Below are 13,564 nucleotides of genomic sequence, written 5' to 3'. Positions count from 1 at the left end.
ATTTTACATTTCACTGCCACCGTGCTGGTCCCAACGACAGAAAGCTCTCCTTGGACTCTGAAATTGCCTCCTAATCCGTCTCTCTGCTTCCTCTCCTGCCCCTGCTACAGTCTATTCTCCAGTAAGAGAAAGCTTTAAAAATGTAAACCAAATCATGTAATTCCCCTATCTAAAATTCCCCAGTGGCTCTCAATTGCCCTTAGAAAAAAATCAAAGTGCTTTACCTCATAGAATTCGACCTCTGTCTTCCTCTCTGACCTCATCCTCCACCACTCTTCACCTTGTTCTCTACCCTCGACAGACTCTGGTTTCCTTCTATTGCTTGACAAACGTTCCCACTTCAGAGCCTTTGCCCTCGCTGTTCCTTCCAACTGGAATGCTCTTCCCAAGCTCTCTATTTGGCTGCCTCCTTCCCCATTCACCAGGCTTCAGCTCAGCAATCACCACTCCCAGAAGAGGTCTCTCCTGACCACTCAGTTTAAAGTAGCGCACCCCTCATCCCATCTCACTACCACTTATCTCATTACTGTGTAGATTTCCTTTACGTCCATCACTATAATCAGTAATGATCTTCATTTACTTATTTCTGTTTGATCAGTCTTCCCCATGTAAATGTAAGTTCCTCAAGGGCAAAGGCTTTATCCGTCCTGTCCACTGCTACATCCCTAGCACTTAGCATAGTCTCTGGCATACAGTAGGTGCTGTGTTGGATTTCAGTCATTGGAACTGGTTAATAAAAAGCAGTGCATGAATGATACTTGGTTGCTTTCAGTTGTTAGCAGTGCTTGACAATGGCTTCTGGCATACAGGTCAAAGGAAAGAACATAGATGGAGGCTTAAGACAGACTTAAGTCTGTTTGAATCTCAGCTCCCATTCTTAATACCTGTCATTCTGAGTGAACAGCTTACCCTTCCTGAGCCTCAGTTTCCTCACGTGTAAAATGAAGGTGGTAATGGTATCTATCTCAAAGGGCTCAGATGAAAATTAAGCAGAAAAAATAGTGAAGTCTTGATACCAACAGACCTTCAACAAATACCAATTCGCTCCCTTTTAACAGAAATTTTGAGGAGCTTGGTAGCCCCAGTAACATACAAGCTGCTTGCTGGCAAAACGAGCTTACAATGGTTGCTGTCTTTCCCACCCTCCATTCCTCCTTCCTGCTGTTCCTGTGCATTCATTTATCTTCTAGCTTTTCTTCCCTAAAATACAGAGCACACCCTCTAAATACAGAATGTGTAATCAGATAGGCAAAGTCTTAGATATATAACCTAATTAATGAAGGCAACATTCAAACCAAGATTTATTGTCCCCCTTTGAAAAAATTACAAAATAGCATTCCTTGAAATTCAATTCCAATTATTTTGCTTTGCACAGCTGACATAGTTGTACCCCTTTAAGTTCTTTTAAATGGAGTTAATCTTTTTATTCAAAACATTGTCAGTCATTAGGAGTGAATGTGGTTACTCCTGAAAGAATTCCATTCTGTCTCAAAACCTATCCTATACTTCGGGTTTGTCAAGGGAGGGTGGCTGAGAGAAATGCCCTTCTGTTCAGGTTTCTGCCCTTTGTTCAGCAGACATTGGAGAGCCAACTAGGTGTCAGCATCCTTTTGTGCCCTGGGAATGGTCTCAAACAAGAGAAAGTGCTCTCATGAAGCCTATATTCTAGAAATAAGGGATAAGGTTGAGGCTGGAGATATAAATTTTAAAACCACTGGGTACAGATAGCAGTGAAAACCATAGAACTGAGTATAAAGGAAAAAGTGGGAACCTTGGAGCTCATCAAGATTTATTGGTTGGGAAGAGGAAAAAGATCTAACAGAAGAAACTGAGAAGGAGCCTATAGTGAGATGAAAGGGCATCCTGAAGCATCTGGGCTTCTGGAAGACTCTTGGGAAGAAAGTTTCTAGAAAGTGGGACTGCTCAATGGTGTTAAATGCCACTGAGAGATCAAGTTAGATGAGAGCTAAGAGCTGACTATTTTAACAATACGGAAGTCATCAGAAATGTTGACAGAAGCCATTTCAAAAGGGGCTGTGGACACAAGAATCTGATCAGAGTGGGTTCTAGAGAGAAATCATAGATTAGTTCAATTTACTGAGCACCTACTATGTGCCAGGTATTATGCTAGGCAATGCAGATTTGTAGTAAACTAAACAGACAAAAATCTCTTTATAGAGTCTGCATTCTAGTGAGGAAACTGACACTAAGAATTGGTCCTTGTAGGGGGATGGAAGAAAAGGAAGTGGAAACAGTGGGACTAACAACTCTTTGAAGAAGTCTTGATGTGAAGGAGAACATGGATGTGGGGGTTGGTATTTGCACAGCAGTGAGGTTTCAAGGAAGGAAGGGGTGTTTGTTGTTTTGTTTTTTAAATAGAAGATGCCACAGCATGTTTGTAGCTGATAAAAATGAGCCTGTAAAAGAAGAAATTGACAGAGCAAGGGAAAAAGAAAATTCTAGAAGACAAGTCCTTGACAGTGCAGGAGAGGAGAGAACCCAGGGCACCTGTGTTGTTTGGACCCATCACATGTGGCTGTAAGCTCCTGGTTAGCAGCACCTACTGTTTCTGTTTCCCCTCAGCTTGACCATTAACTTTTCTGAGACTAGGAACTACCTTCTCTGTGATTTAAATTCACCTCTACCACTACCACCCCCCAAATTTGTAGCTCACACAGAATTTTCATAAGCTTTGTCCCACTGGGTCCACATAGCAGCACAACCAGTCTGACATAGCTCCCAGGCCTGAGTCTGATACCAGGAATCCATCCACTCCCCCACTGCAGCCTGGTCACATCTTCAGAATGCCACTTCTGCGGCCTCTGCGCATGCTGTTCCTTCTGCTTTGTACTTTTCCACATCCCACACATCTGGAAAATTCCTGATCATCCTTCAAAACCCAGCTTGAGTGATACCTTTTCTCTGTAGCCTTCCCAGAATCCACCCCCAAAACAAAGTTAATCACTCCCTCTACTGTTCTCCACTCCACCACAATCTAACTATGCATTAACTTGTCTGTCTTCCCTGGAGACAGAACAAAGCACCAAAGAACCTGATCCAGAGATGGCATCCACAAATAGTCAGTAAATGAATGAAGGAAAGAGAGCTGGGAGTAAAGAGTGGTCAATAACAGAAGAAATCCATAAATGGATTAGCCATTCTTGCCTTAGGGGCTAGAATACTGTTTCCTCCTTCTGTGTCACTCACAGGCTGGAAGAAGAGGAGATAAAGTGGGAGGTCCCGACTACTGTGCAGGTTGTCACTGGCAGCCCTCAGCTATCAGCTCCTCTCTGAATTGCCCTCAGCCAGGAGAGCTGCCTCGCCCAAGTGCCCTCTCCTGGAAGCAGCTATCCGCTGACTAGTTTATATGGGGTATAAAGGCCCCGCCCTCTTGCCTCAATTTGGGACTTCTCTGCAGGGCCATCTCATTTCCAGAACGTCCCTACTTCTCTTGGGATAGGCGGAGGCCTCTGCTGAGACTACATCAGCAGTTTAACTTCTTTCTCTGCCCAACAACGCTGCTGTCTTCACTCCCCTACAGGTGATATTCCCAAAGGCACCCTGATAAACCTATACTCAAACCTCCTCAGAGTCTGTTTCCAGGGAACCCGACCTAAAACAACCGTTGAATCCCCAGCCCAGATTCGTGTCTGGCACATAGCAGATGCTCAATAAATATTTACTGAGCCAATGGGTCCGTGTTTATTTTCTCTTGGTCTGTCTGCCAAGGCCTCCCCCCACCCCTTGCCCGTCAAGGCCTCGCATACAACAGAGGCTCAATAAATGCCCTCGCTCTAGGTGTCGGGGTGGGGAGCTACCACCCCAGACAGATAACTCCCAACACCCCCAATACACGCTCCACGCCCCCAAGTGAGCGTCGCAAACTTGGGGCGTCGGCCCCGCCCCCCGCCGCAGCTGCGGCGGGAACGCGGGAGGAATGGTTCCAGGGTCAGGACCGCCGCCTGCCTTTCGAGTCCTCCCGGGTCTAGTGTAGACAGCGGCAGGCGGGGCGGTCACTGATCGGTTCGCCCCGCAGAACGGTTACTTTTTAAAGCGCCAAAATGGCGGAATTCTTTTTATTCTTTCCCTTTATGCCAAAATAATAACAATAATTCAATTTTCCGTTATAAAAAATCGGAAATTAACGGTATGGAGAAAGTTTGCCAAATGACCCATTTCCTAAGAGAACCCAAACCCCGCCCTCTGTACCTTCTCTTCTATTCATGAAAAACTCTTAATTGATTGCATTTCTCTAAAAGCCAAGCCGCCTCTCTCCCACCCTGCTGATAGCCGCCAGCAGCAGCAGCACGGCGGACGCCTCGTCTCGCCCTCGAGCCCCGCACCCGCCCAGACCCCTTGCAATCTGGTTCTCCCGAACCTCCTCCCCGGCCAGTGCCCTTCGCCGGAGGCGCTGGGGAGGAATGAAGTCTCGGGGCCGCAGACTCGAGCACTCGCCGTGCCGGGCCGAGCCGGGCGGCGCGGCGCCCGCACCCCGAGGTCCCTACCTGCAAGGCCCGCGCGCGGCCGCCCAGCGCCAAGCTGCGGTCCGAGCGCCGCGCCGCGCGCGCCTGCGCGCACAGGGTGGGTGGGGGGTGGGGTAGGGGGCTCGCCTCCTCGCAGGACGCGGGGCTCGGACGGCGCGCGGAGCAGATTTTGGGGCGCAGGCCGAAGGCCCTCTTGCCAGGCCCGGCCCTCGTGAGCCTAATGTCCTCTAGCCCCCGGACGGATTGCTGCGCAGGCGAGGCGGTTCGAGATTCTCCCTGTCCTCCACCCCCAGCATCACAGCCAGCAGCGCGCAGCGGGGCGCGGGGACCACGGAGCCGGAAGAGAGAGCCTCGTGGGCCCCCGAGCTGAGTGGTCAGTGACAAAAGATGAGGCTGCCCTCCCGCACGCACCCCTGCCGGGTAGCTGCACTGTCCAGTGCCTTCCCACAGCGCCTGCTCCCTACCTGAGAAGGGGAGCCAAGAAGCGTTAGAAAACGACCTCAGGGCGGGTGAAGGGCCGCGCGACCAGAGGAAAGGAAGCCCCGCGGGGCGTGGGTTTCGATCCTGTCCCTGGTGGGCAGACGCACCTGCGTTTGGGTGACCCTTTTGCCATTGGCTGGTGGTGTGACCTGTATCCTCCTGATTCTCCATTTTTCCGTTTGTAAAGACTATCGCCTACTTCATGGCATAGAATTTTTTTTTTCTCTTTTTTTTCAATAACGGTTCCTGGGGTGGTGTGGCCTTGAGCAAGTCATTGCTTCTCTGTGCTTCGATTTCCTTGGTTCATCAAACTAGTCAAATCTCCCTGTTCTCGTAGCACAAAACAACTTTCTTACACACAAGGCAGCTGTAACTTCATATAGATTTGTGTAATTGGAGAGGTTGAGACTGCAAGCTCCAAGAAGGAAGTAAACACATTAGTTTTTGTATCCCTAGCACCTAGCACAGCTGGGCGCTCAATAAATGTTTGTTGACTGATTAATCATGTACTGCATGGTGATGAAAACAGGGCAGTTCTTGGAACAGCCCAGAGTTGTGCCCCACACCCACACCAATGATTTAATCTAATCCCTTCTTTTACAGAACAGGATATTGAGGTCCATCTGGCCTAAGGTCATGGCCACAGGCCTGACCTCCAGCCTCCTGACTTCCAGTCCAGATGAAAAAGGGGTTCCTAATTAATTGTAGGCAAACTCCCCGAATTGTTGTGATCATCAGGTTTAAATTTATGCAGACTTTATTCTGGTTGCCACACCAACGCATTACATGTGTTCTTCCTTGCTGCAGTGTCAGTTTTTAATCACAACCCGTATTATTGGGAACAGGATTGCATCAGTTGAGGATGCTGGTTGCCATAACAATGGAAGTCTCTTTATACACACCAATACACACACACCATCCACTCATTTTTCTCTCATCTCTGTCCAGACTATGCTTGCTCTAGATTCCAAAAGGTTTATTTTAGGTACTCAGAAGATTAAAAGAAAGTGGTGAAACTACACAAACGCAGCTTTTCAATAACGAATGCATCTTTTAGACAGGGGTTAAGACAGACTAGTGTAACCTAAGCTAGTGGGATGCAGGAATGAACAACTAATGTGGATCTGAGTTCCTGAGACGTTATTTTTCTGCTCATGAACAGTATTTTGGTGGCCTTGATCCCTTTGTTGGCCTTCTTGCTTGAACACCTTCAGGGATGGGGAGCTTCTACCAAGTGGATGTGATTTGGGGAAGGCTCTGCCTCTAATATAGCCAGAGTTTGCTCTGCTGGTCCAGGCTGCCCTCAGAAGCAAGTGATTAAGTCCAATTCTTCCCTCAAGTGAAAGCCCCCTTCTCTACAAGTTAATAGCCCCCAGTGTCTTCTCCAAGTTAACCCCCTATCCAAGGGTGGACCCCAAGTTTTTTGAAATGTTGATGAATAGAAGCATGGAGAAAACTGTTGTTCACAGCAGCTCACACCTTTCTGTTCCTAGAGGAGATTCTCATTCACCATTGGGACAGTCTATGTATTTTAGGAAAATCATCAGGATGTGCCCTTTTTGTAAGTGGGAAAACACTTCTAGTTCCAGCGATATGGCACATTTTGCTAATAGGGAGCCCTTTCTAGCCTAAACACCCCCAAATCCTGGATAAAATATTACAAGAAAGGGAGGAAGGAAGCAGGCAAGCCAATAAGGAAGGAGAGTAAATTCACGGCTGAACTTACAAGAAGGGGAAAGTAGCAGGAGCCAGAAACAAAGACAGAAATAGAGCAACCAGGGGGTGGCCTCAGGTCTCTCTTGTCCTGGAGGTGGTTACTGGATAGAGACAGGAACCAGCTGCTAGAGACTTGTGTGTCATCACACACAATGACACAATGATGGGATCTGGGGTCCACTTGGTACTGGGAGTTGGAACTGAATTCCCTGCATGAAGACTGGACCCCTCTGACTGGATACTATCTACCTGGGTGGCCCATGGTGAAAAAAGCAGGGGAGACACAAGTTTCCAGATATGATTAGCTTCAGGTCCTGCTTTCCTCCTGGGTAGGGGTGTATGTTTTCCAAAGCGTCAGACTGATGAAATTTATGTTTGACTTTGGGAATTGAAGCTTATATTTGCAACCAGTAGGAAAATTTGTCTCAGTGAGGACCAGAACATCAGCTAGCTCCATTTTCCTAACTTTGCTAAATATCTGAATCTTGTTCTCGATACGCCGATAGAATTCATGTCTTATGATAGTACTGAGGAACTCAATGAGAAGAACCAGTGGATTAAGCTTATTAGTCTCTCATGAACAAATTACCACAAAGTTAGTGGTGCAAAACAACACAAATTTATTATCTTGTAGTTCTGGATGTCAGAAGACCAAAATGGGTCTCACTGGGTCCCAAGATGTCAGCAGAGCTGCATTCCTTTCTGGAGGCTCTAGGGGAGAATTCATTTCCTTGTCTTTCTTCCAGTTTCTAGAGGCCATCCACGTTCTTTGACTTGAGGCTCCTCCCTGCATCGTCAAAGCCAGCAATGTCCGGTCAAGTTTTTCTCATGTCACGTCACTGTGACCATGACTCTCTTGCCTTCATTTTCCATCTTTTAAGGACCTTTTTGAATATATTGGGCCCACCCAAATAATCCAGGAGTCTCCCTATTTTAGGTCAGCTGATCAGTAGCCTTAATTCCCCCTTGCCATATAACATATTTCTAAGTTCTGAGAATTAAGATGTGGACATCTTTAGGGGACCATTTTTCTGCCTACCACATAAACAATAAAGCTGGTCAAATAACTGAGCCTCTTACAAAGTGCCCGCATTCATAATCACCTTCACTGAGGGTAATATGGTCATTTTAACAATGCTAATTCTTCCAATTTGTGTACATGGTGTATCTTTCCATTTGTGTTATCTTCAGTTTCTTTCATCAGTGACCTACAGTTTTTTAGTATAGGTTTTTCACCTCATTGGTTAGATTTATTACTCTTCAATTTTTTTTGGAAAGTTTGAGTAGGAGAGGTGTTGACTCTTTATAAATGTTTGGTAGAGTTCACCTGTGAAGCCATTCGGTCCTAGGCTTTGGTTTGTTGGGAGTTTTGTTTTGTTTTAATTACTGATTCAATGTCATTTCTGGTAATTTACTGGTAATTGGTCTGTTCATATTAGATTGTTAGATTGACATTACTTCCCTCTTAGAACTGCTTTTGCTGTGTGTGTCCCATAGACTTTGGATCATTAGGTTTCCATTTTAATTTGTCTCCAGGTATTTTTTGATTTCCTTTTTGATTTCTTAGTGACCAGTCGGTTGCTTAGTAGTACCATGTTTAGTCTCCACACGTGTGTTTTTTGCAGTTTTTTTCTTGTTGATTTCTACTCTCCTAGCATTGTGCTCAGAAAAGATACTTGATATGTGCATTTGAAAAGAATGGGTATTCTGCTACTTTTGGATGGAATGCTCCCTATATGTACCTGTAAGGTCCACCTAGTATAAAGCGTAATTTAAGGCCAGTGATCCCTGTCTGGATGATCTGTCCATTGATGTTAATGGGTTGTTAAAGTCCCCTTCTCTTACTGTATTATTTTCGTCAATCTGCCTTTATTGTATGTTTGCCTTTACCAATGAGATCTTTCCTTTTGTAATTTTTATATTTCTTGCTGTGGTCTTTTCCACTTAGAGAAGTCTCTTATGCTTTTTTTTTTTTTTTTTTTTTTTTTGGCGCAGGGAGGTAATTAGGTTTATTTATTTATTTTTAGAGGAGGTACTGGGGATTGAACGTAGAACCTTGTGCATGCTAAGCATGCTTTCTACTGCTTAAGCTGTACCCTCCCCCCTCGTATGCATTTCTTTAAGGCAGGTTTAATTTTGTCTTTTGCTTGTCCATAAAACTCTTTTTTATCTCTCCTTCAAATTTGAATGATAGCCTTGCTGGGCAGAAGCTTTTTTTTCTTTTCATCACTTTAAACATATCACGCCACTCCCTTCTGACCTGCAGAGTTTCTGCTGTAAAATCAGCTGAGGGCCTTATGGGTGTTCCATTGTATTTCCCTTGCTGCTTTTGAGACTCTCTCTTTGTATCCAAATTTTTGCTATTTTAATTACAGTGTGTCTTGGCGTGAACCTCTTTGGGTTAATCTGGTTTGGGATTGTCTGTGCTTTCTGGACCTGGAGTTCTGTGTTTTTCCCCAGGTTAGTGTAGTTTTCAGCTATTATCTCTTCAAGAAGATTCTCTGCCCCTTTCTCTTCTCCTTCCCCTAAACCGTGAATGTTAGCACACCTAGTGTTGACCCAGAGGTCTCTTGAACTATCCTCATTTTTTAAAATTCCTTTTCTGTTCAGCTTGGGTGATTTCCACTACTCTTCCAATTCACTGATCTGTTCCTCTGTATCATCTAATCTACTGTTGATTCCTTCTAGTGCGTTTCTATTTCAGTTATTGCATTCTTCAGCTGTTTGGTTCTTCTTTGTATTTCCTAACTCTGTGAAACTTCTCACCGTGTTCATCCATTCTTCTTCTGAGTTGGTTGAGCATCTTTATGATCATTTCCTTGAACTCTTTATTGGGTAGATTGCTTATTTCCACCTTGCTTATTTCTTTTAGAGTTTTGTCTTCTTCCTTTGTTTGAAACATATTCCTTTGTCTCCTAATTTTGCCTTATTCTCTGCTTTTATTTCTATGGATTAGGTAGGTTGCTTACATTTCCTTATCTTGAAGATGTGGCTGTATGTAGATGTCCCATGGGGCCCAGTAGCACATTCCCCTCTGGGCACCTATATGCTGTAGGAGTGCCCCCTGTGTGGGCTACATGGCCCTTCTGTTGTGGTGGGGCTGATTACCGTGGGTGCACTGGTAGGTGAGGCTGACCCCTGGCCCAGTTGGCTGTGGAGCTGGGGCATGGTTAGTGAGTTAGCACCCAGTGCTCATACGCCACAGGGAGGACTCCAAAATGACACTTGCCAGCACCCGTGACCTCATGGTAGAATGAGCTCCCTGACATGGCTGCCACTCATGTCTGTGTCCCCAGGGGGAAGTCCCACTTGCCTCTTGCCTCACTGGGAGGCTCCCCAAGGTCAGCAAGTGGGTCTGACTCAGGCTCCTTTGAAGTTACTGCCTCTGTACCAGGACTCAGAGCGTGTGAGACTTTGCATGTGCCCTCTGAGCAGAGTCTCTTTTTCCTACCATCCTCTGGCTCTCCCACGTGCCTTCAGAAGGCATGAAGACCCACTGGCCTTCAAAACCAGACATTCTGGGGCCTCATCTTCCTGGTGTAGGACCCCTAGGCTGGGCAGCCCAGTGGGCTTGGACCCCTTGCTCCTTGGAGAGAACCTCTGCAACTGTCATCATCCTCCCATTTGTGAGTCACCTACTCAGGAGCGTGGTTCCTGACTGTACCATGTCTTCGCCCCTCCTATCTGTCTCCTGTGGTTTCTGGTACAAGCCAGACATTTGGACAGTGTCAGTCAGGTATGGGGGTGGCAGAGTTGGTAGTATCTGCCTTAGAAAGACTAATGTATTGAGAGGCAAGAAAAAATTTCCCTGGTGTATTTAATTCAGGAACCTCTTCCTGGCTTTTGACAGCAAGTGAAAAAACAGTGAACATTTGTAAATGTGCTTAATATACATCATCCAGTAAGTATAATATTTTATACTTTATTAAAATACTAAATATTTACTTACTGTTTAACTTACTTATCTGTCTGGGTCATGGGAGGAAAAAGATGGCACACTCCGAGTAATTTTGAAAAGAATTTAATAACAGGTCTGTTTATAAATGTGTAGGTAGGTGGGATGTCAGAAAATCACAATTGTTAGCATAAGACCATGAGGCTAGGACAAGGCAGTGGTTAAGGACCTGGAACAAAAGGGTGCACTGCAGAGCAGACACTGTGCCCTTTAGCTGACAGCCACCACCAGCCCGAACTCTACAGGGAGGGAGCTGTGGGAACTGCAGCCTCAATATCCTCCCTCCCTCCCTGTCCTACTGCTGCTCCCAAATGGCTGAACCTGATCAGCAAACAAGAGGGCAAAGGAGTATGTGGATGGAGTCAAGAGAGGTTAGCTTCCTGGGACTCAGAACAGAGACACACTGGGTTTGAATTTATCACACTTGTTTAGGCAAAATGCAAGACATACCAGATTTCAAATTACTGTTATGTGTGACCTGGGTGACATGGATTAATTCCACTGGTTTCACAATCTATAAAATGCCTAATAACAGTTTTGACCACCCTGTATCAGTTAGTGATTACTGCTTACCCCCAAATTGAGCAGCTCACAACTGTTTTTCATACATCTGCAGGTTGCTGGATTTAGGTTGGCTGCTTCAAGCTGTATGTGGCTGGGGCTAACAGGCAGCTCACCCCCACCTGTCTATCATCTCCTAGGTCCAGCAGGCAGACAGGTATGTTGTTCTTATGGCAATGACAGAGATGAAAAGACCAAGTCCAATTATGCAAGTGCTTATAAAACCTTTAGTCATGTTTCCTGTAGCTGCAGTAACAAGTCACCACAAATTTGGTGGTTTCAAATAACATAAATTTATTATCTGACAGTTCTGGAGATCGTAAATACAAAATGGGTTTCACTGGGTCAGGACCAAGGTGTGGGCAGGGGTAAGCTCTCTCCAGAGACTCTAGGGAAGAATTTAGTTTTCTTGCCTTGTGGCCTCTTTCATCTTCAAAGTACTGTAGCATCTTCCAATCTCTGACTTTGCTTGTCTTCACATTGACTTTTTCTGATTTTTGACCTTTCAGCTCCCTATTTTTACAAGGACCCTTCTGATCTCACTGGTCCTGCCTGGATAATCCAGAATAATCTCCCCATTTCCAGACCTTAATTTATCATACCTGCAAAGTTCCTTTTACCATGTAAAGTAACATTCACAGGTTATAAGGGTTAGACGGTAAAGCACCTTTGGGGGAGATGAGGGCAGTATCTAGCCTACCAAATACGTCATGCTTGCTAAACTCCATTAGCCAAAGTCAAATCAAGGGATGGGAAGTACTCTGCTCATGGAGAACGGGGATATAGTGTGAGTATGATTTCTGACAGTAATCAAATCTACCCCACATCCAGGTAAGGCCTTTAGTAAGTGTTTATTGAACATAAGTTTGGACCACGGTGACTCAGGTTGACACTCTTTCAGAGCATCTGAAAAGCACCTATGAGCATCAATTATATTACAATCACAGCCACAGCTATCAAGGCTTGAGTTCCTGTTGGGTCTGCAGGGCAATGTCATCTACAGCAGAGGTGACTGAAAGTGGTAATTTAAGATCTTACTTGCTCATTCTAATTACACTACTACTGTATACTCTAGAATCACATTGAAATTTCGGCTTTTAATTTCTTTCTTCCTCAACTCCTGTTACCCAGAGCAAGATGACACATTATCTACTCTAAACCCTTTAAAAAAGGGATTCTGCAGGGCTATTCAAGTTTCCTCTGCCTTTGCCAGAAGCGGCCCCGAATTCAGCTGTGCGTCTGTTACAGCAGGGAGGCCACATACTACTGCTGTGCTCTGTGTAGGTTAGAGCAAACCTGGAGTGCTGGGTCTGCTAGTGACCTCCACCCTGTAAGAGACACTCACAAAAAGCAACATGATCTGTGTGGCCTGAGGGAGACCCAACTAGCAGCAATGAGCACCCCAAAGGCCCAGAGAAATGCCTGCTTCCAGGCTTGAGAATAGGAATATGAGCCTGGAAATCTTATAAAAGAAAGCAAACAAAACAAAAGACACCTGGTAAGATTACTAGGGTTGTTTCAAAAGAACTTAGGAGGCAACCTGAGTTGACTCCCACCGACCAAAGAAAGAACAAGGCTACATTAATAAGAACTGCAATGGATTGAAAAACTTTTTAAATCATGGGTTCATGGTTTAACAAATTTTGACAAAGATCATCAGTGGCTGCCAATATGAACAACAAAAGCCGAATCAGAATCTGGTACAAGACTCCAGAATGGGTCTCAAATTTTAGCATGCCCAAGACTCACCTGGAAGGCCTGTTACAACAGCTATGGCTGGGCCCCTCCTTGCTTGATTCAGTGACCTGGTGTGGGGCTTGGGAAACTGCATTTCTAACAAGTTCCCAGATGATGCTGATGCTACTGATGCAGGAGCCACACTTCCAGAACCATTGCTCCAGGTTTATTAATTCACAAGGAATGCAAGGGACAGGATAATATGCTAAACTGAAGGCATGAGAATGCAATCAGCAAAATCAGGACTGGGAAACTCTACTCAATGGTGACCTTCAACAACTATATTGTAAGGAGAAAAAAAAAAAAAAAAAAAAGAGGACCCTACAGGTAAATGGAACTTAAGGTGTCTTTTAGACGTATATATATTGAACTATCTTCAGAGGAATATTTAGGACCTCCTTCAGAAGTATCTATCAAGTGGACAGGCATACGCAGTGGTAAAGCTGGATGAGCACACAGGAGGGTTCATCATACTGTTCTCTAGCTGGTGGCTGAAATTTTTGCATAAAAGTAACCGCAATATATTTTAATAGTACACTCAAGGCTGTTCATGAATGACTGTAAAGTAGTGACGATACTTGGGCACCGTGTTCAGCAACTCTGCTTTGCCTTTTTCTCCACTGGCTAGAAC

General features: G+C 45.2%; 1 protein-coding gene across 15 annotated transcripts in view; it reads right to left on the bottom strand.

Moving 5' to 3' along the window:
- Positions 1-5,386, bottom strand: part of L3MBTL1 (L3MBTL histone methyl-lysine binding protein 1) — a 37,364-nt gene extending 31,978 nt beyond the window's left edge. For 5 of the 15 annotated variants that reach the window (XR_006726260.2, XM_074347308.1, XM_074347300.1 and 2 more), the window contains exon 1: positions 5,072-5,385. Coding sequence is in view for 13 of the 15 variants with exons in the window: in XM_074347308.1 (XP_074203409.1) it covers positions 5,072-5,097 (26 nt within the window). In the remaining 2 variants the exon portion in view is untranslated. Of the gene's footprint in view, positions 1-4,505; positions 4,638-5,071 lie in introns of those variants that run through there. The other 10 variants (XM_074347299.1, XM_074347307.1, XM_045519373.2 and 7 more) reach the window with 6 other exon arrangements.
- Between the last annotated feature and the right edge of the window lie 8,178 nt (positions 5,387-13,564).

Source organism: Camelus bactrianus, chromosome 19, assembly GCF_048773025.1.
Source record: "Camelus bactrianus isolate YW-2024 breed Bactrian camel chromosome 19, ASM4877302v1, whole genome shotgun sequence".
NCBI lineage: Eukaryota > Metazoa > Chordata > Mammalia > Artiodactyla > Camelidae > Camelus > Camelus bactrianus.
The sequence above is the reverse complement of the archived record's forward strand: the minus strand, read 5'-3'. Positions and strand labels throughout refer to the sequence as shown.